Consider the following 25,862-nt stretch of genomic DNA (forward strand, 5'->3'; position numbering starts at 1 on the left):
TCAGTAGCCTACCCCCAGGATTTCGCGGCCCTAAGGTGTTTATTGCGATGAAATTGCGTGAGCAAGAGAGAGTTGTGGATAAGGAGTTGTGAATTTAACTGTTAAGTTAACTGACTTGCGCAGGAATTAACTTGGTGTGAAAGAATAAGTAGAGCGTCTTTATAAGTATTTATTCATTACAAGTGCACCGGCTATATTCATCCGTCTCTCTGCACAACAAGTGAACTTAACGACATACATGTCATGTCATATGAGAAACCGTAATACCTCAAATATAACAGCCAATGGTATTACCGTAATACATTAAGAGCGTCATCCATAATGATAGTTTAACATTAACTATTTGTAATTAGGCTACAATTGAATCATTTGTTGAAGAATAAGTAATTCATGAACAAACATTAATTAAAGAACAAAACCACTGAGAAATGGTCCTCTTTAGAGTCTAAATAACCTTACCAACATGCCAAACAAAAGATGACCAGGACTACAAAAATGTAGCAAAGTACGCTTTACTTATCCACAACAAAATGAACCTGTTAATATTACAAATCATCATTAGTAAGACTGAATAAAATGGTATGAATGTCTCAGCCTTCACATACGATGAAAAAAAAACATCGCGAAATCCTGGGTGTCTGGCTTATGTTCGACCACAATGTTGCATCAGGTGCAAAATAGTTTCCCTCCGCTTTCGTGTAGAACGACTCACATCTGCAGCTCTCGAACACAATACGGATATTATTTCCCGCGAGGTGTGTGGCACTTTTTACATAGAGTCTGGTAATAAATCTATGAAATGTAATGAAAATTATATATTTTGCTTTGAATAACAAAGGAAGCAATCAATACGATTATTTCCCAAACCCTTTTTCTGATTATACTGTTTAATATTGATAATATTGGTATTGTATAACAATAAACCTGTACACTGTAGGCTAATGGTTGTCTAATGGAATGCTTCTTTTTATTAAATCACATGCTGTTTTTTCGGGTATAAACTCAATTGTAGTTCGCCCAACCTAACAACTTTTGCATTATGAGTGTAGACCAGTAGAAGTCGAGTCCACATTGAAAGGCTGCATAGCCTACACCACACAGACGACAATTCCCCGCTTTTTATTTCAGAATCAAGTTCTACATCTTCCAATAAAGAAATTTGACCCCTATATTGAGGGGTACAATTTGTAGTTTCGGCCTATAAATGTCAATAGGCCCCGTGCTTAAAGGCTGGATGCCACACAGATGACAATTCCCCATTTTTTATTTAAGAATTATATTCTACATCTTCCAGAGATTTTACCCCTATGTTGAGGGGGAAACATTTTAGTTTTCTGCCTAACAACGTTTTTAGCATCAGTCTATTGGCGGTAACTATTAGGTATGTTATCGGGAGTGAACAGCCATGAGATGAAGTCGTAAGAAAGGAGGTATGGTATTTTTATTTTAAGGTGAGACATTTCTCTGAACAATTGCAAAAGTGGTGTAGTTTGATAGACCACACTAAAGCATCAAAATACAACCTTGGCTAACAACAGAGCATTACATGTCAAAATGCTTTACCGCTATATGGATTAAGTGAAGTAAGATTATTTCGTTCGTGCTGTTATACTGCAGTATTCTTGGGCTTTTACTTATCATTTTTACCGTCTGTCATCCAGAAATCAAGACCGTTAGGACTTGAGACTTAGGCTACTTGTTACTTACCAAGCAATAACATGTCCCACCTCTGGTTGTTTATATTGCAGACTACTGCAGAGCAGGGGAAACAGTTATATGATAACAATTAGCCCACAGGGAATGATACCATATGGTGTCAATACCATGCTACCCATATGAAGTGTTCAGAGGGTTCATGCACCACACCCTCAATAAAGAACTACTACTGGAGCTGGATCTCTTAGCTTCTATTTTATCTGTTATACAGCTGTTATATTGTTGTTTTATGTCCTATGCACCAACCACACCAAGTCAATTTCCTGTATGTGAAAATATACTTGGCCAAAAAAAAAAAAAACAGTTCGGATTCTGATTGTATCCATGTTTAGATATTACAAATAAGCATATTTTTTTTCAATTTAGTAGGTTAGCTTTTAGTTGAGTTAAAGGAACCGTATGAAGCAATTTGCCACTTTCTGATGTTTGTTTTTGTAAGCAAGTAGTTTGGCATCACCTTACCATTACCATTTAGATGGTATAAGGCAGTGGTTCTCAAACTTTTTCTGTCATTCCCCCACTTTGAACAAGGGGGCCTTTTCAAGCCCCACCTGTGCCTCATCGCTCCCATAAAATGGTAGGCCAAGCTTAAAATGGTCAATTATTGGTACATGGGCATCAGGGTACCAGCAGGCAACATTTTATTTTCCTTTTTTCCAAAGTCTTCTGCTGCCAACTGTCCAGTGTATTATTCTCAGATTCTCTTTTCAAATATTTTTCTTTTCAGCATTTCTACAAATTGGTATTATTTGAGATTTGTTTAAACTATTTCATGACTGAAAATGAATACAGCAATCGCTGTTTTCATTAGTTTGTGTGTGGGTGAGAGAGAGTAAGCTGCTACCATAAATAATGTGTGCACAGGGATGACATATATTTGACTACAAAAACACAGTATCACAGAATTGCTGTCACAGCGGCAACACTGACAAAGAGTTGACAACTACTGATGTAGTTTACTGCCGTTCATCACCCCAACATAACACAAGATCTGTTCCACAGCGTTCACAGAGAATAGACAGCTACTCTCTCTCTTCCTTGCCTCTTCTTAGCTGTGTGATCTCCCACGTGGAGGCTGTGCCTCTGTCCTGGAATGAGATAGCAAACATCCTGGGTTATTAAAGATCATAAAGTAAAGCACCACTCTTATGTCACCTGTTCACACCAAAACACTACTTATTATAGAACCAATTTCACCATTTATAGTAGAGGACATCTCCAGCACTAGGCTAAAACAAGCATATATGAGTCCCTTTGAATAATGATTGTGTTACTGCTGGAGGACATGAGGGTATGTGACATTGTGAATAACATACAATAGCTTGCAAAAGCATTCAAATCTCATAGAAGTCATAAACATTTTCACAATTACAAAAGAAACTTACACAAACATTCATCAGTATTTTTATTGTGAAGTATATTTCCAAAGGCCATCATTATTTGTCTACCAACATTAAAAATAAATAAATTAAAACCACTACTTGTATCAAAACCATTAAGGTTAAGGCAGATGACAAATTACTCCCAAATGACACAGAAGTGCCACTTATTAAATTAAGACTAAAGAGGCAAGGTGATTAGAATGCTTAAGTGAGGAAAAAACTCCAACATTGGATCCATAAGAAGAAAGAGGAAGTTGCATCACACTATTAACTGGTGAGGGAGGCCACCACAGCCCATCCATCACTCTGAAACATCTAGGTGCAGGTATAGTAGGCCAATCTAAAGGCCCCGTCACACCATGACGTTCTGGTCAACGTTCTATGATGTTAGAGGAAACGTTGGTAATCGTCCATGGTCGCTGGTATTGCGCCAGAAGAGCTTTGTGTGAAAGCTGGTGAACGCTGTAATCGTCGGTAATCGTCGGTAATCGGAGGAGAACGCTGGTCCAAAAAAAAAGTTTTGAACATGCACAAAAGTTCTCATGGAGATCAGCGTTCATCAACGTTTAATTTAAACGCTGGAGAACTTTCGTGGAACGTTTTATTAACTTTGCACGCGTTTGGCTATCGTAGTCAGTCGTTGGGTAGGGTAGACTGAGTACCTACAGTTGATGCACCCGAAATAACTTATGTGCGCAGCAATCCTGAGACGTGATTTTTAGTTTGGACATGCCTACTAACGTCCTCTTTGATCGAGGGAAATTTGAGCACCTAACCCATCTCTCGTAGGAAGATATTGGCGAACGTTTTTTCACCAAGGGAAGATCTTACATACAATTAATATGTTATTAACCATACGTGATCAACAAACGCAACTTACATCATTGCAAACGTTATTCTGTGCACTATACATCTACATATCCAATGCTATCATGTCATGCAAGGTCATTGCATAATCTAGCGAAAAGCGGAGTGGAGGGTATTTGCTTGCTTGAGCCAGCATGAAGTAGATGTACTGAACTTGAACATAGCTGAGCACTGTTATAGCTGGTGCTGTTCCATGGCAGATGGATATGATATGAAGACTCTTGTGACATGGACAATGTGTGTGGATGTGTTGATGTTTTCTAATAATAAACATTGAGAAACACAAATTCAGTGTCAAATTTAAATCATTTATTTTAATAACATAAAACCCCAGGAATAACGCCCGTTATTTCGTAAATCACAGTAATAATAACAGTAAATCTTCGTCCGAAGACATTGCTAGTGAAAGAGGCTTTGTATTCTTCTTACTTTCAGCAGCGCTAGTAGCAGAAGCCCCCCTCACACCTTTTCGTGGTCTTGGAGGCATGATGTTCACTGTTCAGATCAACTGAATCCACTATGATTTTCCAGCGTTTTATACCCGTTTGACCATAAAACCCACACGCCGCAAAACGCTTTTCTGTCATTATTCACACGTTAATTACACCTTTAACACGCTCTTCTAATGTTGACTTATCGTTTGTCGCGCTGGAGTGACACGTCAGCACACGTTTGTCGCGGACCAGTGACACGTCACTTGGTCGGTGTTACACACTCCTCATGCGTCAGTCCCACGCTAGTCATGTGTCAGTCCTACGCTATTCTTTTGTTAGTAACACGCCAGATGTGTCCACATCGCCCTAGAACGCTCGAAATTGAACGATTAGAAAGTTCAGAGAACGTTGACCAGAACGTCATGGTGTGACAGGGCCTTTAAGAGCTATACATAAAACTTGACTGTTGGAGGGTGGCAAATAGAAGCCATTGATCCACATTAAAGCATGATGCATGTTGCTTTAGACATAGGAAAAAGGGTTTATGGCAGTGGTTCCCAACCTTTTTTGGCTTGTGACCCCACTTTGACATCACAAAGCTGTAGTGACCCCAGATATTCAAAATATTTGTTTTCAATCAAGTGGGCCTAATAGAATTACAAACTATGTTGCAAGTAAACGTTCATTTTAGACCACATTAAGTGAGGATTTTATGGGCTGCAAATTAATTAATTCTGAACAAACAATGACAAGGCTAAGTAGGCTACAAATATGAGCTAAATATGGGCTCACCATATTTAATGGGACGGTTGAGCTTGCACATCTCGCTGCAGCCTTTCAAAGTTGGGTGGTATAGTAGACAGAGTGCATCTCATCTCTGCCGTTACATCCAGTTGCGAACGGTACTTTGATTTCATGCACACAAGAGCACTTAATCCGGCTTCACACAAATATGTGCTTCCAAAAGGAACCAACAGTTTTAAAGCACACTGTGAGATCTCTGGGTACTCTTCTCTTGCGCCAAACCAGAATTCCTCCACCGCCATTCGCGAATGCAGCCCCTGTTGCGTTCTAGCAAGAAAGATTTTGGTTTCCCCACATATTCTTTATGTGTTGTCTCAAAATGTCTTTTGAGCTTGTTGGGTTTCATGCTCTCGGTAGACAGGACATTACTACACAGCAGACATTTAGGCTTCTCCTCGTTGTTTTCAATTATGCTAGTAAATCCATACTGAAGGAAGGTTTCATCATATTTTCGCTGTCTTTTTGGTGTCTGTTTCTGAGTTTCACTTGAAGATGTTGGCGACTTGCGTGGGTGAAGAAATCTTTCCATTTTCTTAATTGTATTTCTCTCGCTCTGATTTTCTTGCTAGCTAGCTTACTTTGCGCGCGGTTTATGTTTGATGTTATGTTTATGTTTATGTTGATATGTGTGGTCGTGTGAATGAAGATATGCCGAGTGCCCGCATTTTATTTGAATTCGATTTTTATGAGGGGTTGTTTTGAATTGTGTGTGGTGTTTTTATTTTTATAATAAAAAAAATTATTGATATGTTTTTGCATTGATCACTTACTATTTCAGGCGACCCCATTTCAATTCCATGCGACCCCACTAGGGGTCACGACCCCAAGGTTGGGAACCACTGGTTTATGGTCAAATTAAACCAAAAAAAAATTTTTTTGGCCAATCCTCAAAGTACTACATGTAGCGTAACTCTTGAGATGCCATCCTAATTAGAAAATATAGCAGTGTTAGCTGCTGTGGGAGATTTGTCTGCAGGAACTAGGACACTTTTTAGAATTTAAAGTAGAATGGATGGAAATCAATTCTACATAATAATCATAATCACAAAACCAATCTGTTGTAAAATGTGGGAGAGGGATTACCAATAGGCCAATTATCCGAGGACGAAGGCTAAAGCAACACTAGAGTGGCTCAAAGATAGTAAAGTAAATATTCTAGAATGGCTCATCTGATCAAAATCCTACAGAGAATTTGTAGCACTACAGTCTAGGACCACACCCACCTAGATGATCTCTATAAATTCTACAAAGAAGAACCCGAGAAAAAACACTGCAGAACAATGCGCCTCTCACTTCAGAAGACCGTTTTTGCAGGCGTTATTTATTTATTAATGGTATTGTATTTATTATTGTATATGTAGTTTTTGGGGTCTAGTTTGATGGTGAAAGCGGCCACTGGAAACAGAGTGAGGGGTCAAGGTGTGCTCAGATAAAGGACACGCTGCAGAGTGAGGGGTCAAGGTGTGCTCAAATAAAGTACACGCTGCAGAGTGAACATCAAGGTGTGCTCAAATAAAGAACACGCTGCAGAGTGAACATCAAGGTGTGCTCAAATAAAGTACACGCTGCAGAGTGAACATCAAGGTGTGCTCAAATAAAGAACACGCTGCAGAGTGAACATCAAGGTGTGCTCAAATAAAGAACACGCTGCAGAGTGAACATCAAGGTGTGCTCAAATAAAGAACACGCTGCAGAGTGAGCATCAAGGTGTGCTCAAATAAAGAACACGCTGCAGAGTGAGGGGTCAAGGTGTGCTCAAATAAAGGACACGCTGCAGAGTGAGCATCAAGGTGTGCTCAAATAAAGTACACGCTGCAGAGTGAGCATCAAGGTGTGCTCAAATAAAGAACACGCTGCAGAGTGAACATCAAGGTGTGCTCAAATAAAGAACACGCTGCAGCATCAAGGTGTGCTCAAATAAAGAACACGCTGCAGAGTGAACATCAAGGTGTGCTCAAATAAAGAACACGCTGCAGACGTTATTTATTTATTAATTGTATTGTATTTATTAACATATTGTATATGTAGTTTTTGGGGTCTAGTTTGATGGTGAAAGCGGCCACTGGAAACTGAGTGAGGGGTGCTCAGATAAAGGACACGCTGCAGAGTGAGGGGTCAAGGTGTGCTCAAATAAAGAACACGCTGCAGAGTGAACATCAAGGTGTGCTCAAATAAAGAACACGCTGCAGAGTGAACATCAAGGTGTGCTCAAATAAAGTACACGCTGCAGAGTGAGCATCAAGGTGTGCTCAAATAAAGAACACAATGCAGAGTGAGCATCAAGGTGTGCTCAAATAAAGGTAGAAAGCGGGCAGAGCCAGGCCGAAGTTAATTACTGTAAGGTTTGGTTAAAGACGACCAATAGCATTGCTGAGCAATCCCTTTAAACTGAAGGCGTCAAACGAGATTACAATATCAGAATATGGCAATATGGCCGTGAGTTTTGGACAGTGTTCGCCAGGAGCAGCTTTACAAGGAATAAACCATAGTGCTTCTTCTGTTGTTCAAAACAATAACATTCGTTGACAAATAATTGTAGCTTGTCGGCCCGGTTTTAAAAGGCGCTAGCCACATCCCTTCGAACTGACTGTTAGCGTTTCCATCTGAAAATGTTTATTTCCATAGAAAATAGAGCTCCCACAAGTTGCATACGAAGTAGAATATATATCATAACATAAGCTATTCATTTTCTGTTTCAGTACCTAGTTCTGAAGTTGCAAACCAAGTAAAATATGTTTTTTCATGATGCGTCAAAAAATCGTGTCATAAACCTCTTAACCAAACATATCAAATGGCAGCTGATGTCAGCTATAGGAGGAAGTTCTGCTAAATAAACTCTGTGATTGGCCAGCTGAGACAACGGTTTTAGCCATTGTTAAAATTAACAAAATTAGAACACAAAAAATGTTCCTAAATATGCTACTCATTCCAGTCGATGAATTGAAGGTACTCACTTTGACATGAACCCCTAATGGAGCCAAATCCCTCCGCAAGGCGTCACAGGCTTTCAGCAGGGGTCGTCTGTCTGAGTGTAAGTGCTTCTTGCCATCTGCAGCACCAGACTCATTCACCTCCAGAGCAAAGTTGCGTACTTCGCTGCGGAACTGCACCAACTGCTCCACCACATTCTCAAGGACTCTGGAGCTATCTACACCACAGGAGTCCTACAGGATCGCAGGAAGAACAGAATCGATGATAATGATGCTTTTTTGGTAATGATAACTTCCTTATGAAGCTTTGAAGTATTTCTTATTCATTATCATATCTGTGTATGGATGTACAAAACAACCCTAAATCTTAGACTTAAGTGAAGGCATTCTGAAATGAAGGCTCTGACCTTTCTGTCCAGCAGGTCAACTCCAAACACCTCCATCATGTCCCTTAGGTAGGAGAGGACAGCCCCAAATACAGCTGGACTTCTTGACAGTCCTGCAGTCTTATCAAAGAGAGCAAATTACATCAAATCTCTAAATAATTAAATAAATAAAATAAACAAATAAACAAAAAGAAGACTTTCTTGCAGCAATGTAGTGTAAATACAGGAACAGGTTATTCATGATATTGTTATTACACTGCCTATTGTTGCACAGTTCTTCTAAAGGTTTAAGGCTAGTGTACAGAGACGCCTGTAGCACTGTGTCTCCACCAAGGCAATGAGGCTAGCTAAACCAGCTAATACACAAACATCCCTTCTATGCTCTCTGGTTTGCTGTGTGGAACACACACTGGCCTACACTTGGGTTCATTGTTATGAGAAATCAACTCTGTGGCCATCATTGGAAGCTTTACAGGTGTCACGAATTTTCCATTTTATCTTTATTGTTTCCGCTTCCCATGCAGACCATATCCAGGTTCATTTCAAAGACTGTTCTTCTGGTGTGGTGAGTGACTATGTCACAGAGTGCCGTGCCAACAGGGACTGTGGTAATGGAGTTTGCATGGTACTCAGAAGGCCGGCAAAGTTAACATCTTTTCTGAGCCTGTAGCTCTCTGGCTGTAAGCTGTTGTGATTGTATGTGTGTTAGCTTGGTGGTGGTATTTCTTTAGGACAGGTGTGCATGGGCTGTAAGCTTTATTGTTATTTTTCCTAAACTGTGTAGCCAATGTAGCTAGCTACTTATGTATTTTATGTATTATCTCCATATAGATAGAAGGCTAAAATTCCCACGCACCATGTCAGCCAACATAACTAATCATAAACTGAACATATATAAAATTCCCAACATTAATCAAATTGGGGGCATGGTGTACTGTGTAGGAGGGCCTTTACGGATCCCGGGTACAGGATGTGGTGTGTGTTGCGGTTGTCACCACCCGGTTGTATCCTGCCACCTTTGCTATCCTTGTATAACTCAAATTCTCATGCACCAGGTCATCCAACCATAACCAACCATAACTCAACAACACTTAACATAAACTCAATTCCCATACACCACGCCATGCAGACGCTCCCTCTGCGTCTCCTTCTAAATCATATTATGCTAAGGCACTAGTACTTTATCTGTTTATCAAATTGATGTTTACTAACCAAACTTTTCTCTCTCTTATAACGTGACCTTTGCCCGCAGTCAAACATTGTTCCTCATCGCCATAACCATAAGTACATACACACATATTAGGGAACCAAGCTCTGCCCACTCACTTTGTCTCTTTTCTTCCCCTCATAGTCTAATCTAGTGTAGACTGTCTCTGCTGTGGAATGCTGCAGTAGTCTCTCCACCTGATCCCCTCTGCCTACACCTACCCATCCCCATCACATTCATTCTACTACAGAATGATACATCTACATACTCTGTGCTAGCCTTTTTACACGTAATGTTTTCTGTTTCATTGCTCTACCATTTTATCCACTATTCATTTAGTATGTATCATGTGTATACCATCTTTATGTTTGTGTACATTTGCCACATGCTTATCCTGATATGTGTATGAATTCTTCTGCCATGTGTCTGATTCCCCCCCCCCCTCCAGAAGATCACAGTATTTCTGTGTTTATCTCTGCCAGTGAGGGTACTCTGACTGTTCACTTAGTCAGCATGTTCATCAGGTAGGTCATGTCACTCTTAAGATATAGTGCCATTCACAAGGAGAAATGGAGGTTACCTTAGAGACAGTCTGAAGCTGACAGTTGCATTGATGAATGAGGTTCATGATGGCATCCACTGCTTTTGGGGTGTCAAAGTCATCAGCCAGAGCTGCACGCACATTGGTTTGGGTAGAAGCTAGCCTTAAAAACAGAGCAAGGATATGAAATGATGCACATTTGTTATAGACATGGATTTCTTCTTGTACTGTAAGAACAGCAGTCTGCTTTTGCTCTTAGTTTAACAACATACTACTTTGAAGAAAGGTGTGTTTGCACTTAAAACCTACAGAATGGGGATTTGTTTTTGGATGGATTACAATATTCTGTGATGTGATTCTGTGATGTAATGCATGACACAGAGGTGACTGAGTATGGCAGCTTCTCACAAGACACCAGATGGAGTGAAGTGTGAGGGATGGGTTCACCCTTATTACTGATTAGATTGAGTGCAAACTTCAGTTTCACAAAACATTCAATAAATCTATATTGAGACGTGTACCTCTGCCACAGCACTGCCTCGTCTATGGGTTGGCACAGAACATGGCCCTGCATGTAAGCCTGAGCATTGTGGGTAAAAGAAGAGATGGTGGCCATTGAACTGCGTGCTTCACTCATGCTCTTGTCGCTGTACTCTATTCCTGGAGGAAGCAAACAAACACCAGCATGCCCAACAAACATGTCAGAATGACTGTGTTCCCCAGCCTCTGTGTTCACGCCCAACAAACATGTCAGAATCACTGTGTTCCCCAGCCTCTGTGTTCACGCCCAACAAACATGTCAGAATCACTGTGTTCCCCAGCCTCTGTGTTCACGCCCAACAAACATGTCAGAATCACTGTGTTCCCCAGCCTCTGTGTTCACGTTGTTACTGGACAGTGTTCATGCCCATTACACCCAAGCTATTCTACCCAAAACATTTACATGATCAGTTAGTTTACAAAAAAAAAAAAATGTTTGGGTAAAGCTTTGTTGTTTGGGTAAACCTTTGTTTTTGAGTAAATTGATAATCTGTGGTATGAAAAAAAAAAAAAAAAAAACATTTGACTTAAAGTACTGTAAACCATACAATAACAACCGGGTCTCCAACAGAACATTTTAATTCATCAAATAAATTCCAGTCTCTTATAGTCACGGAATAGAATTTTCTAATCAGTCACTTCAACGCTGATCTCTAAGAAAAGCTAAAGTAATAAGTCTGTCTTTGTCCTCAACTCAATGAAAAAAAATGAATTGTCAATAATCGAAATGATTGTTTAGGTATGTCATTTATACTGAATGTTAATAATATTAATTTAAATGATGACATTCAGTCTGGTGTGTTTAGTCCAAGCAGCCTCTGCATTTTGTGCTTAAGCAAAGACCAGAGTAGCTAGGGCTGACAGTCTACATGTTGAAGTCCCAACAGTAGGTGTAGTTCTAATCAAAATGGAACATGTTGTTCTGGGGGTTTGTATGCAACACACATACATACAGAGGATGAAACTACTCATGTAGTCTCACTAGACAGAGACATCTGTCAGAGCCTGATGGAGGCTTAAGGCTTTTCCACGCGGTCTTGTGGAAACACAACATGGTTACTTTGGACGCATGTCGTATGTTTTGAGAAATTGCAAATGAGGAGCCAATTTAACCGGTGGAGGCCAATCAGATAGTTTGTTGCTGTCTCTGACAGTCTGAAAATTGCCGAACTATGGCATTGTTTGGTCGTTTAGTTTGCTAAAAAGAACAGCTTGGAGGGTCTTGTAAGGGGTTGTTGTTGCTCCTATTGTGGCACGGTGGCTCAGTTGCTTGCACTGCTTGCACTGCTGCCTCACAACAAGAAGGTCATGGGTTCGATTCCCGCATGGGGCGCTGTTGGCTCTGGGGGGCAGGTCCTCCCCAGAATGCACAGTGCTCAGGTGGGCTATCTCCCGGGCCTTTCTGTGTGGAGTTTGCATGTTCTCCCCGTGTTCACAAGGGGTTTCCTCCACTAAGAACCCCAACAGTAAAAACATGCAAAATAACAGAACTCATGTCCATCCCTGACCAAAGATAGACAGTTCACTTCACTTGTTCCTCGGGCGCTGCAAAGCTGCCCACTGCTCCTGGGGGGTCCTTGAGGAAGGACGGTCCAGGATGGGAAAAAGCAGAAAATAAATTCACCGCGACCTCAGGCCTACCTGCGTGTGTGCGTGTGTGTGTGTGTGTGTGTCCTGTGTCGCCTCCATATATGCACGTGTGTGTTCCAGTGTGTCGTGTGTGCCATTAAAAACCTGACAAAGGTATTAATTATTATAGTACGTTATATATTTAATGCTGGGCTTACTTTAACAGAATGACAGTTGAAGTGACTGGATCGCCTATTACCTGGCTAGCTTGGTAGCTAGGTCAGTCTGTTACACCATTTCCACACGCCACAACACAAAGGTATGCCTTAAACATGGAAGTATTAGTTTGTCTTTTCTGCATTTCTTCTCCATTTTCCATAATGTGTCATTATATCTCTGCCCCCTTCATTTTGACAGAGGCACAAATAGAACCTCATATCTCTACATCATTCAACTGCCAGTCTGCCACCATGTTTTTACAGGAGCCCAAAACGGATCAAACTAAATACTGGCTCTAGAGAAGGCTTTCTCTTTTTGATGGCAGCTGACGGCCTCTTTACGTGTTCCTACATGTTTGGATCATGAGGGGAGAGGGAGGGGTATTCAGTTGTTTGCTATCTGCAAGCTCACAGCTATATGCCACTACATCCGACACACTGCACCTTCAAGTAAAAGTATACAGTAAAAAATACTCCATTACAGTCCTGCATGAAATACCCCACTTAAGTAAAACTACATAAGCAATAGATGCATAATCTAGTTAGCATTAAAGTAAAAGTACTAGTTTGGTCCCTCTGATTGATTATTATTGATTATATATGACATTAGATAATTAATACTGAAGCACCAGTGTGTAAGCAGCATGTTACTGTTGTAGCTGCTGGAGGTGAAGCTAGTTTGAAGGACTTCAGAGGGGGCATGAGTTGATGAATGAGGGATAGTTCTGATACACGATGTTTTCAGTTTTTGGACTTTTTCTCTAATCTTTTTCATTTGAACATTTATTGAAATGAAACCATGTGAGAAGTTTAGAGGAGCTGTTGACAACTCATAGACATGAAATGTGATCCCGATTACACACTGCTTTTTGTTAGACGTCACAGGTTTGGGTTGCATTTTTAAAAGCTTGCAATATTATCCATTGTGTAAAATCTTCATCTTAAACGTAGCTAAAGTTGTCAAATTGTAGTGGAGTAGAAAGTACAACATTCCCCTCTAGTGGAGTCGAAGTAGTAGCATAAAATGGAAATACAGAAATACTCTACTACAAAATTTGAGTAAATATACTTAATTATTTTCCAATATTGTCCAATAAGATTAAGTCTAAATTGAATATGAAACTTGGCATTTATGGACAGAATTGTATTTCTCATTTGAACTATTTGTAAACTTGGCTTCATATTAGCTAATGTGTAATTAAACTTACCTGATCGGTATTTTGTCAAGAGGCAAAACATACGGAATTCATTTGCAGTATAGGCCTGTAGAAAATCCTGCAGGTACACAGATGAACATGTGTATTAATGTGTTTGATGTTTATTCTTAATAGAACCCCCCAGCATTAAAGAGTAGAATTGGTCTACCACATTGAAGTGCACGAGCCACATGAATGTGTGCGCTTGGCATCCATTTCATAAAATGATCATGTACTGTATTACATGACAAAGAGACACAAGTAGTTAAACACAATGGAATAACAACTGCTAGGTCATACAGCTTTCATGTAGCGTACAGTCTAATGTTACAGATCTGTTCATACAGTGCCCTCCACAATTATTGGCACCCCTAGTGAATATGAGCAAAACAGGCTATAAAAAAATATGTCTTTGCTGTTTATCTTCTTGGTCTTTCACTCAAAATATTCACAAAAATCTTACATTTTCATTGAAGTAAAACTATTGAAAGAAAAAAAAAACTGTTGACATTAAATAAATATTTTTCCCCAAAACATGTGTGCCACAATTATTGGCACCCCTACAAAAATCTTATAATTAAAATCTAACTGAAGTATATTTCCAGTCATGTTTTACATTTTTAAGTTCACCTGTTTGATAAGGAACTCTTAAGAGGTCAACCATGACTTCCTGTTCCACTGGCGTACAAATATGAGGTGACACAGGCCAAATTCCATTAGTATGGGAAAGACCCAAGAACACAGTGACGATGTGCGACGGAAAGTTGTGGAGCTGCACAAATCAAGAAATGGACACAAGAAAATCTCTAAAGAGTTGAAAATACCCATTTCCAGTATCATGGAAATAATTAAGAAGTTTAAAGCGACAGGAGATGTTAAGAATCAGCCTGGAAGAGGACGTGTGTGTACATTGACCCCAAGCACCGTGAGGAGGATGGTTCGACTGGCAAAAGAATCTCCAAGGATCACAGCTCGAGAATTGTAGAGGTGAGTTGAGTCTTGGGGTCAGAAAGTCTCCAAAACTACCATCAGACGCCACCTACATCACCACAAGTTGTTTTGGAGGGCTGCTGTCAATCAACTACAAACTAAAGCGCCTACAGTTTGCCAAATGTAAGTCAGACCTTCAATGGGGCCGAGTTATATGGTCAGATGAGACCAAAATAAAGCTTTTTGGCAACAAACATCAAAGGTGGGTTTGGCGTAGACAGAAAGATAGCCATACAGAAAAGACCCCCATACCCAATGTGAAGAATGGTGGCGGATCTTTGATGTTGTGGGGCTGTTTTTCTTCCAAAGACCCTGGACATCTTGTTAGGATACATGGTATCATGGACTCCATCAAATACCAGCAGATATTAAATGAAAACCTAACAGCCCCCTCCAGTAAGCTTAAAATGGGCTGTGGTTGGACCTTCCAGCAGGTCAATGATCCGAAGCACACCTCAATATCAACAACAAAAATGGTTCACCGACCGCAGAATAAAGGTTTTGCCATGGCCATCACAGTCCCCGACCTAAACCCCATAGAAAATCTGTGGGATGAGCTGAAGCTGAGTCAAACGTTGACCTCAGAATCTGAAGGATCTGGAGAGATACTGCATGTAGGAATGGTCTCAGATCCCGTGCCATGTGTTCACCAACCTCATCACGCATTATAGGAGAAGACTCAGAGCTGTTATCTTGGCAAAGGGAGGCTGCACAAAACATTAAATTAAGGGGTGCCAATAATTGTGGCACACATGTTTTGGGGAAAAATATTTATTTAATGTCAACAGTTTTTTTTTTCTTTCAATAGTTTTACTTCAATGAAAAGGTAAGATTTTCTTAAATATTTTGAGTGAAAGACCAAGAGGATAAACAGCAAAGACATATTCACTAGGGGTGCCAATAAGTGTGGAGGGCACTGTACATACACTGAGAGGTACATTCCCATGCAGAGAGGAGGCCCAGTTATCTTACTAAGACATGTTTAAACATCGATTCAAATGAACGAAAAATATAGTCAGGAATTTAACAAAGTTAGAAACAATGATTTCTAATCAAAATCAGAATATTGTGTTTGAAGCTTTCATCAAAGAATCCTCCATTTGCTGCAATTACAAACTTTTAATTGCAAATTCTTCCCCAACTCTGACTGCTTCTTCCCCAACTCTGACTGCTTCTTCCCTACAAGGGCATGGTGTAGGATGAAACTGGTTCCAGTCATGTGCCATGATGCAAACAAGGGCATGACAATGTAAAATGGAGTTTCAGCCTTCCTTGTTGAAAGATTTTTTATTCTGTACAAATTCATACTTTACCAGCACCAACCCTGCCAGACTATCACATTTCCCTTATTGTGCTTGACCAATGATGTCAATGAATGATATTTCCCTTATTGTGCTTGACCAATGATGTCCAGTTTCTTGTCTCTACTGTGATCCAAACATCTCAACTTCATTGGTCTGTCCATAGCATCTTTTCAATCATACTCCACTCAGTATCTATTTTCTTTCGCCCATTTATTCTTTTCCCTGCATTGTCTGGGATATGCGGTTTTCTTTTAAACTCTGCCTAGGCGGCCGGTATTCTAGGGCCTTTTCACTGTTGTAGATAGGAATGTTTTGTGGATACTTTTACCAAAAGCTGCCAGCTAAAGACCTATGAGGCATCTGTTTATCAAACTAGAGATTCTGATGTTTTTATCCTCAAGCCCAGTTGTGCACTGAGGCCTCCCACATCTCTTACTCTTCTGGTTAGAGCCTGTTTGCACTGTAAAGGATGTGGTGCACACAGTTGGAAGTTTCTTTTAGTTTCTTTTCAATTTCTTGCATGGAATCGTGTTCATTTCTGAGAATAACAGTAGAATGTAGACAACAGACTCAGAATTAGCCAACATATTATGCCACTGAAACAGGAGGGATGGTTGCATCAAATGGCCCTTTATGCCTGTGTACCCATGTCCAATGTCTACATCTTATCAATATTAGGTTCTTTTCATTTGAAAGAAAGCAGAGCAACTCTCTTCCTTTCAACACAGACACAACATCCATCAAGACTACCAATCTGGCTTTATAGCTCATGGCAGCACTGAGATCAATCAGATTCAGTGAGGTTGAGGTTAAGGTTAAGATGAAGAATAAATACCTTAAAACAAAACCTTCTCGGGAAGGGAAAGGGAAAGACGAAAAATAAGGACACCGTCCATAAGAGTCACTGAATACTGAACCATCTGCACATGCGTCAAAGTTAGCTAGCATAATAGACAACCATAGCAACCAGGAAACACGTTTGCTGCAAAGTTGAATTCCTCAACATCAGTTCACCAATAACAGGCAGTCATGGGTTCAAAGTGATCACAACCACTTGCAAGTGATGTTAAATGGCGTCACATAGACATCAAACAATCCTGAGATCAATGGAGCAAGAGCTTACTCTGATATCAATGTAACGTTAGTGAATGAGGGGGGAGAAGTACCCCCACCCCCTTGCCCTTTGCAAACACGTTAATTCAATGGCTATGTGGGCATCTTATCTGCTAAAGCACCATATTTGCGTTTTTAACGTATCGAGTCCACATTTGTTAAGAGGTGAAAACCGCAGCTCGCAGGGGTTCAGGGGTGTAGCTGCTATAGTCATGCCTTTCACCATTGCAACAGCCCAGCAACAGTGGAGCCAATTAATTTATACATTTTATAAGGATCGGTCAATGACTGGTTGGCTGTTCTGAAGCAGCGAATGTAGTTACCATTAATTGTAAACTCACTGTCCCTCAGATGAAACCTTTCATTTCGAGCATTGCTGGCGGTAAAAAAGCACTTTTCACGAACTAACATCATTTGAAGCCTTATTCTCCACACGAAAGCAACTACACGTTTTTCAGAGAATAATCTACAGCACAACGGGAAACACAAGGTACGTGTTAGCTTGTTTGCTAGTTAACATGAGATGGCTGATGTGACATAGGCTATATTAACTTCTTGACAAATGTACAGTCTCTAAAGTGCTTACAGATTCAGAGTCTGGTTTTGTGTTTGGCTAACATTTCAAACTAGTTTTACGTAATGTGAATGTTTTCCACGAATGTCTGTGTAGCTTTCCAGTTACCTTAGATCATTATGTTTGAGCTCATTATTTATAGTGTTAAGTTCAATACTTGTTTTTACAGTTTTTCTCAGTCGCTTTGGTATATTTCTCAGATCAGAGGTAAAATTCTCAAAACTGTTTGTTCAACCACCACATCATCTAGTCACTTGTGCACATCATAACATCAATTTATCATTGTTTTGCACATTTTGAAAATGCTTTTGCTCTACCAAACATCTAGGTATCTATTCAGTGTGAAAGTCATGACATGCAAATGGTTTAAACCAGCTATCATTATCTGTCAACCATATGTGTCGTCAGTTTAAGTGACACTGTGTTCTTGGTATGGTATAGATTGGCATTTTTTAAATGTTTGCTAAATGAATTATTCTGTGTCTCTTTTCTTCCTTAGGTTTCCCTAGAGAAGGCACACCTGGGAACTATAACAACATCCAGGAACTATCTGTAGCCCACGCCTGGCAAACAAAGCAGCACAACAACCAAAGATACCAGGCATACCAGGCATGCTGTGGCAGTGTTACATATGCCATTATCTGTATTACAAGTCAGTCTACCACCAAAAGGATTTTGAACGTGTTATTTTAAGGTAAAATTGTTACATAATGTTGCTTTAAAAAGGCTAGCCTAAATGTCAATCCCTCCTGCTGCAGACCTAGCTTCAGTATCTAATCTGATCGGTCATCCGTAAAAGTGTAAGTATAACATCAAGTTCATTTCTCATGTGTTGCAGTCCTTAACTAAACAGTTCAATGACTTCAGATTTGTTGCTTGATAAATTATTTCCCACTTTAAAAAAATCTCACAAATAGTTGGGTGTATATAGTGACTATAGAGAAAGAAACCATTTAATAGAGATAATATAACTCAGTTACTGTGCTCAGTTTAAACCCAAGTAGTATAGATATGTCTTACCTTAATAGTTATATAATTCTTCAAGGACTTTGACATCTTCTCTACACTTCCTTTCAAATGAAGATGACCTGGAAGGCACATACAATTGTTTGAATTGTGTAATCGAATTATCATTTACATGTATGGTAAGACAAGGGAAGAGGTGCAGATGTATCACACATTTTCATCATTTTCATCTCCTCAATTGGCAGGGTTTATGAGAAGTAGTGCTTGTCTACAGCTTAAATGGTATACTGTGGTTGAAGCTCACTGATCAGATGTCAGTGTGCATATAAAGACCTGTACCTGAGTGGAGGAAGTAGTTCCCCCACTGTGTGCACTGGTGATGAGCCTCACACTGGGCGATCTCATTCTCATGGTGGGGGAAGGCCAGATCGATCCCCCCCGAATGGATGTCCAGCTGACTCCCAAAGACAGAGCTGAGGAAAAGAAAAAGAAATATCAGAAACTGACCACCATTACATCACATCTGTAGTGAGAACTCAACTAGGGAAAAAATAGTACGGTATGAAGAGAAAGTATTGTATTCATAGAAATGTAAACAGTCTATATATAAGTAGGCTCATGTATCAGTCATTACATTCTCCCACTCTTATTGGTAATTGTGTAGGCCTATTACAGCCACAACTGAACTGGCAACGTAGCCATCATGCCAATTATATGGGAAATGATCACCTGACTGACTTCCAAGTATATTCAACAGTATGCATGCAGACATTAAAATGTTTTTTGCATCACTGTCAGGTTTACACAATGTGTTTGGAGTACTCATATCTTCACCAAGAGAGAATTATTAGTTTCAGCTTCAGCAGATGAAAGAGGACACTGGCACTTTAGGAAATGTGAGCAAATTGGGCCAAGTAAAAAAGCCACATTTTTAGGTGAAGTAGTTCTTGAGATAATGTAATGCATATGTTGGACATATGGACGTTGCATCCAAAGAATGTTGTACTGAATGGGCCTCATTCTCGAAAATTTTCTGAAGTTTCTTCTGAAATGTTTCTTACGGGCTTCGGAAAAGCAACGTAAGAAAAAGACCTCCACCAAATTCATGAACGCTTGAACATGTGTTCCTACACAGCAGAAGTGTTCTGAGCTGTGCTCCCCCGGAAGAGTTTTCTTAAATTGAAAGCGCGTTCTCGTGCACCTGGATTTGCATACATACACGCCCCGCCAGCACCTTATAAGGGCACGCAACCGTAGTGACATGTGCTGTCGGAATCTACCGAGTCCACGCGAAAGCAACTCGTAAGCAGTCATGTCAAAGCGGAAAGCGAGCACAAGTAAACGCAGAACCGGTGTAGAGGTGGAGGTACTGTTGCAGGATAGATGTGTCCATTATATTCCACTATGGCTACTTTTACGCGATTGAGTTTAGTGCTTATTTATTTATTCACTTACATTTGCAGTGTTCGTGTACATCTACATTTACATTTAGTCATTTAGCAGACGCCTTTGTCCAAAGCGACGTACAAGGGAGAGAACAGTCAAGCTACGAGCAATAGAGACCTAGTGTAACAATAAATACTACTTTACATAAGAAATAGAAAAACGAAATAGAAAATAAAAACGAAGTGCAGGAATGTAACTGCTGTAAGTGCAAGTTAAGCACTAGTCAAAGTGCCAGTTAGGAAGGGAGGTGCTCTCTGAAGAGTTGGGTCTTCAAAAGCTTCTTAAAGGTAGAGAGGGACGCCCCTGCTCTGGTAGTGCTAGGCAGTTCGTTCCACCAACGTGGAACTACAAATGAAAATTCTGGATTGCCGTACTTACACAGACGGCAGTGCCAAACGACGCACACTAGACGAGCGCAGTCCTTTTATTTATTTTATGACATCACGGTGCCTCGTAGAATCATGACTATACATGTGAAACGTAATTGTTAATGATACAAATATTCTCGTAATTATTATTATTATAATTACTTTAATCCGAGGATGTCTGTAGAGTTGATGTGAACGCAATCACCAACGAGTTCTCACAAATTCATTAACACTTCTAACACGGAGAGTTTTCTTAAATGCGATTCCTCCCACAGGGCCATCTTGTGGTTTTTTAAGGAATCGCATTTGAGAAAACTCTGGCCGAGTTACGACTGCTATTTCGAGTTCGGAAAGTCTTCTGAAGTTCAGAACAAATCCCAGATGAGAGAACTTTCATGAATGCCAAATGTTTTCCTAAATCCAATTCAGAAGAAATTCCTCTTAAATTCTTCTTAACTGCGTTCGAGAATGAGGCCCATTGTGTGTACCAAATTTGGTTAGGTTTGGACTTTTACCACAGAACTGTGTGCTGGACTTCAATTGACTGACTTGAGCTACTCCTGACAGGAAAATATATATATTGCCCTGGTTAATGAGTGGTAGTGAGAGATAGATATATTGCCCTGGCTAATGACTGGTAGTGAGAGTACATGCTGGGAGTATTGGTACTCCTGAGCTTAATGAGAGTTTGGAAGAGAGGATGATTGATGGTAACCTAGCAACAGTAGAACACTCGATGTGCCATCCAGGCCTTCCAGGTCCCCATGGCGACTCCCAGAAAGGCTCTTGCGGTTTGGAGGCCTTCCATAGAGCAAAGTCCCTGATGTCCCTCTTATTTGTCCCCTCTGTGAACACACATAGAAGTCATATCTCTAGCTTGTCCTTTTCAAGCTCATCTTGTTAAGACATACTTTGTACAGCTAGTTTGTACAGGCAAATGTGGAAAATGGATTTATACCAAGATAACAACTTGATTTAACATATGTCAGTGCCATGTTAAATCAGGTAATTTTATTTCAACCTGCAGTATATATAGTCATTCAGTTAAGATGTTGAAGCATTACAAAGTAACAGTTATTAAACTTATATTAAACATCCCTTCCAAGGAAAGCTTTAATGGCTAAGCATGTTATCAAATCCAGCCTCAGTCATAACATACAAACAAAAAAGAAGAAATACCTGATTCTCCGGCCGTCTCTCCCATGTTCATAAATTTGCCATAGCTGTGACCCATGGACCCTACATCAAAGTAGACATCTCCTGTTTGAACAAAATGAAGTCCATTGTGTTAGGCTGAGATGAAAATCTGGAGTTTCAAACACCAAGATTATCGATCTAGTATGAGAGGACTCACCACTCGCTGTTGCATAGGCATGTCCATTTTGTATGATTTGTTCGATGAAAGCCACGATAAGGGCAACGTTCTCTGTCACACGCATATAAACAACTGGAGGAATAACCTGGAAGCACAACAGTATTTCAGATGTAGTGATTCCCATTTATTAACATTCAATACATAACCAGTCGTTACTATCAGCACTTATACCACTGGTTCCCAAAGGGCCTCCCAGGGGGTGTGGAGTTACAGCAGTGAAAAAGTGGAACAGACCCTGAACAACAAACTAGTGGTCAAATTAAGTATGGCAGCGCTCTTACAGCCCAGTAGCCTGAAATTAACCTATTTGGTGAATTTATAGCCCACTGCTAATTATAGAATATGACCGAGGCCGTTTAGCCTATATGTTAGAAGGAGTAGCCCACCTAAATACAACGGACATGTGCCTAACATGAACTGATCCAAAGAATAGAACAATGTGTCAGGCAATCTGAAAACCATATTTGATCAGTTTTAAACAAGAGCTCCGAGTAGAAATGGAATATAGTATTCATAATTATGTTTTTCATTAGTGTATACCTGTCACTATGAATTGTTGTGTTTCCGTTTCCTTAGAATGAGCCATTCCTATCTACATAAGGAGCGGCCCTCTCCCATGGGGTGAACCATGTTGTGCCTGTGTCTCTACAGTAGCCCAGAGTGGACAAACTAAAACACTGTTTCAAGACAGGGCTTGTCGCATTTTTATTTTATTTATTTGACAGCCGCCATAGGTACTTGCACACGCTTGTAAAGGGAAGGGGATCCAGCTGGTTCTAATTCAGTATCTTCACCACTAGATGCCACTACACACTGTATTATTAGCTAATTGATGAACTGAAAATGAACAACCGCTAATGGACATCAGAAGTAAGACAACACATCAATGTTTTGGTGTTTTAGCAATCTACTATATTATGAACAATCTGCTCTATTTGGGGGGAAAGCCCTATTAACCAGACCAGCTGTATACCAGCTGTATAAAGTTTTAATTCATGTTCAGGGGCACATTAACACCAATGCTACATAAACTTGACCTTATTGAGGCATTTTGCGAACTAGTTCCCTTATTTACCTTCAAGGCTAACATGTCTTGTTTGAAGTCCTCCTCATACATTCTGGCAAGTACAGTGGGTGACATGTTCTTCTGTAAAAATCAAACATCAGTTTAAAGGCACTGTCTGTAATTCTGCAGAGAGGTTGTAGATATTTGAGCTCAACAGCAAATCGAATTACACCCCTCCCTTCCCTGCTCTTGAAGTAACATGTTGATTGCCTGGATTAGCCTGGTCAAACTCGCAACTACTCAGAACCACTTTGTTTGTATCCTGTTTAAAGAGCACACACATAGAATGGACAGCCAGAGGACTGTGAGGAGCAATTAGCTGAACTTGCCAAAAAGTGTATTGGATTAGAATTGTGGTAAAACTTTTAATACTGCACAATAAGCAGGTGTTAAGATGCAAGCATTAGTACAATATTTGCAACATTAGTGATCACTAGGTCTCCTGCATCCATGCTATTAGGTCATTTTCTATACCAGCAAGAAGTGAATTTAGCTGGAAAATTCTGAATTATATAGTTCTATGCTGTAATTAGAAACACGTAACTAACAGACTGATTGGTAGCTTACCTCCATACTTCTTCTTATGATTTTATCATCAATATCAGTGATGACCATGACGTGGATGACATTTATTCCAAAAACCTTTGACAGAACCCTTTGCACAAGGTCAAATCTAACATAGGAGCTACGAAAAGAGACACAGACATGAATCGATTCAACATGTTAAACGAGACAGGATACAATATGTTCAGTTATAGCTTAGCCTACAACGTTCGGTTTCCCACACATGATAAGTGAATGAATGGGATGAGCGACGTATGAATGTGTGTACAGTGAAAAACATTTGAAACATCCCAAGCACATTCATAATATGTGATCTTTTTACTCTTTCTTTCAAGTTGTATCGTTGAGAAGTGTTACAAAACGTTCATTTTCTGCGTCGTGACAACGAATGAATTGTAATAACTTGTTTTGAAATCATTCAGAGCAAATAGGCTATACGACAAGGGTAGGTGGGAATACTAGTTCTATTAGTATTGCCACTGGTGCTAGGCTACGAAGTTGGCCATCATCGTAAGAAAATGTGATTAGCTTTTATCGCATGTTCATTTTATTTAAGTTACCATACTATCATCAGCACTAACTAGCTAGTACAAATGTCTTATCAGGGTCACTTAGATACAAGTCCAAGGGGCGAGATATTTACCATGCGTGTCCAAGATGCGCATGATCATACACAGTAGGTCCGCAGCTGTACCTTCAAATGACAAGACACACGATAAATGCAGGGACAGCTCCACGTCAATCAGTAATATTATGGGGTCAGATTTTGTAACTCGTGACATACCATTTTGCGACCCCCTCCTCTGCCAATATAAGTGGCTCTTTCTGTTTGGTGAGGCTGTTGTATACTTTTAACCCTGTATCAAATCCCGATGGTTTCCACCATTTTCGCTCACTGGACCGCGTACTAGCACAGTTTAGTCTAACGGTGGTTCTATAAAAGTTAGGAATGCAACAACCCCTATTCAACGCGACATACTTTGCTGTGCATTTCCAAACGTACGCCCGAAATGAACTCCCCATATTCTTTAACGTTACCTCTTAAACTAGAATAGTAGCTAGCTTGCTCACCAAATACACTTGGTTGGCCTAACCTACTAACAGTTAGCAGTTTTCGAATTTAGCCCCGACCATGCAGTCACTGTTAAATAGGTATCAGGGTTGCATTCATGTTTCTTAACTTTGCCATTTAAACCTCTGAATTTGGGAATAGTCCCCTCATGCAGTGACAGGCACGTTTGACAGACTGTGTATCAACGTTTTCCCGTTGGCTACACGCTACAAAAAAGCGGAAGGTGTACAGTATTGCTGTGTTCGAGATAATACAGGTCTCGTTTATTTCCGAGTTCCAACTCGGAACGCTCTACCAAAGTACCCTACGCCACAATCATTCGGAGCTTTGACAAGGAAACGATCCCCGACATCAGCAGGTCGTCTGACCAATTTGAACATAATTGTTGAAACCAATAAAGAAAATTCATTCCGAGTTGTCTTGAATAAGGCATAAATCCTGACAAATAATGATTTCACAATGTCAAGTTAAAAGTCCTATTGTGTTTGTCAATGTGAGTACGGGCTGGATTGTAGCATATACAACTAGAAATGGATTAGACAGGATATGAATAATTTAATTTGAATGGGCACCAGTTACATAGAGCCACTACTACTAATCAGCAGCTCAAATTCGTATGTGTTCAAACATTGAAACATCTTGAAAACAAGTTTTGTTGGATTTTTATTTTGACAGTTTTTCTATGTTCTAAAATGCCATATTACTACTTAATGAGAGGTACTGTCACTGGCTTCACCTTACTGTATGTGTTTTTCCCCCCTCTGGGTTAAGAGGCAGATTCAGAGTATGAAAAGAACTAAATGACCAATTACATTTTTTCTTCAAATCACTTCAATAATAATACATCTCGGGTTAACACCTCACCTTAGGAATAGAGAGTAATCAGGTCCCATCCCTCTGGCCAGTCCATATGCAATGAATTTATAAGACCCTTTTTAAAATTCCAATAAGCTATTAATTAGACCAGTTTGTCAGGACATTGAATCCCACGGCATTACTGCCTCTGCAATCAGCTGATCATTTCCAATTCCTTTTTTAGCTTTGCTAATGTATTGGTACATGATTGATAACACTCTTGATTCCTGTATTGTACCGTTTGATTCATATGTTAACACTAATGTTGGGGAGTATTGAACTACATGTAGTTTAACTAATGGTTTAAGTACATTTTGCAGTAGCTTGCTCATAGTTTAACTGCATTCATATTGGCATAGTGATTTATGTAGTAGAATTA

The 25,862-nt window shown here is 39.9% G+C and overlaps 1 protein-coding gene across 1 annotated transcript; it reads right to left on the reverse strand.

Moving 5' to 3' along the window:
* Nucleotides 1–1,423: 1,423 nt before the first annotated feature.
* cars2 (cysteinyl-tRNA synthetase 2, mitochondrial) lies at nucleotides 1,424–24,845 on the reverse strand. Its single transcript, XM_012823309.3, has 15 exons — nucleotides 24,341–24,845; nucleotides 24,200–24,250; nucleotides 23,560–23,677; nucleotides 23,002–23,073; nucleotides 21,906–22,011; nucleotides 21,731–21,811; nucleotides 21,267–21,396; nucleotides 19,077–19,210; nucleotides 18,792–18,859; nucleotides 13,803–13,869; nucleotides 10,789–10,927; nucleotides 10,307–10,430; nucleotides 8,541–8,639; nucleotides 8,158–8,367; nucleotides 1,424–2,804 (listed from the first exon to the last, which is right to left on the reverse strand). Exons 1-15 carry the CDS (start codon nucleotides 24,577–24,579, stop codon nucleotides 2,739–2,741), a joined length of 1,704 nt encoding a protein of 567 aa, XP_012678763.2. The 5' UTR covers nucleotides 24,580–24,845; the 3' UTR covers nucleotides 1,424–2,738.
* Nucleotides 24,846–25,862: the final 1,017 nt, after the last annotated feature.

Source organism: Clupea harengus, chromosome 21 (assembly GCF_900700415.2).
Source record: "Clupea harengus chromosome 21, Ch_v2.0.2, whole genome shotgun sequence".
NCBI lineage: Eukaryota > Metazoa > Chordata > Actinopteri > Clupeiformes > Clupeidae > Clupea > Clupea harengus.

Bases quoted from the DNA above. Each gene is read 5' to 3' on its own strand.
- cars2 (XM_012823309.3), bottom strand. From the start codon at position 24,579: ATGGGGAGTTCATTTCGGGCGTACGTTTGGAAATGCACAGCAAAGTAT. The intron at 22,012-23,001 runs GTAAATAAGGGA...TTGTGCTTCCAG, and splicing joins AAGACATGTTAGCCTTGAAG to GTTATTCCTCCAGTTGTTTA. The intron at 8,368-8,540 runs GTCAGAGCCTTC...GCGATCCTGTAG, and splicing joins TTGACCTGCTGGACAGAAAG to GACTCCTGTGGTGTAGATAG.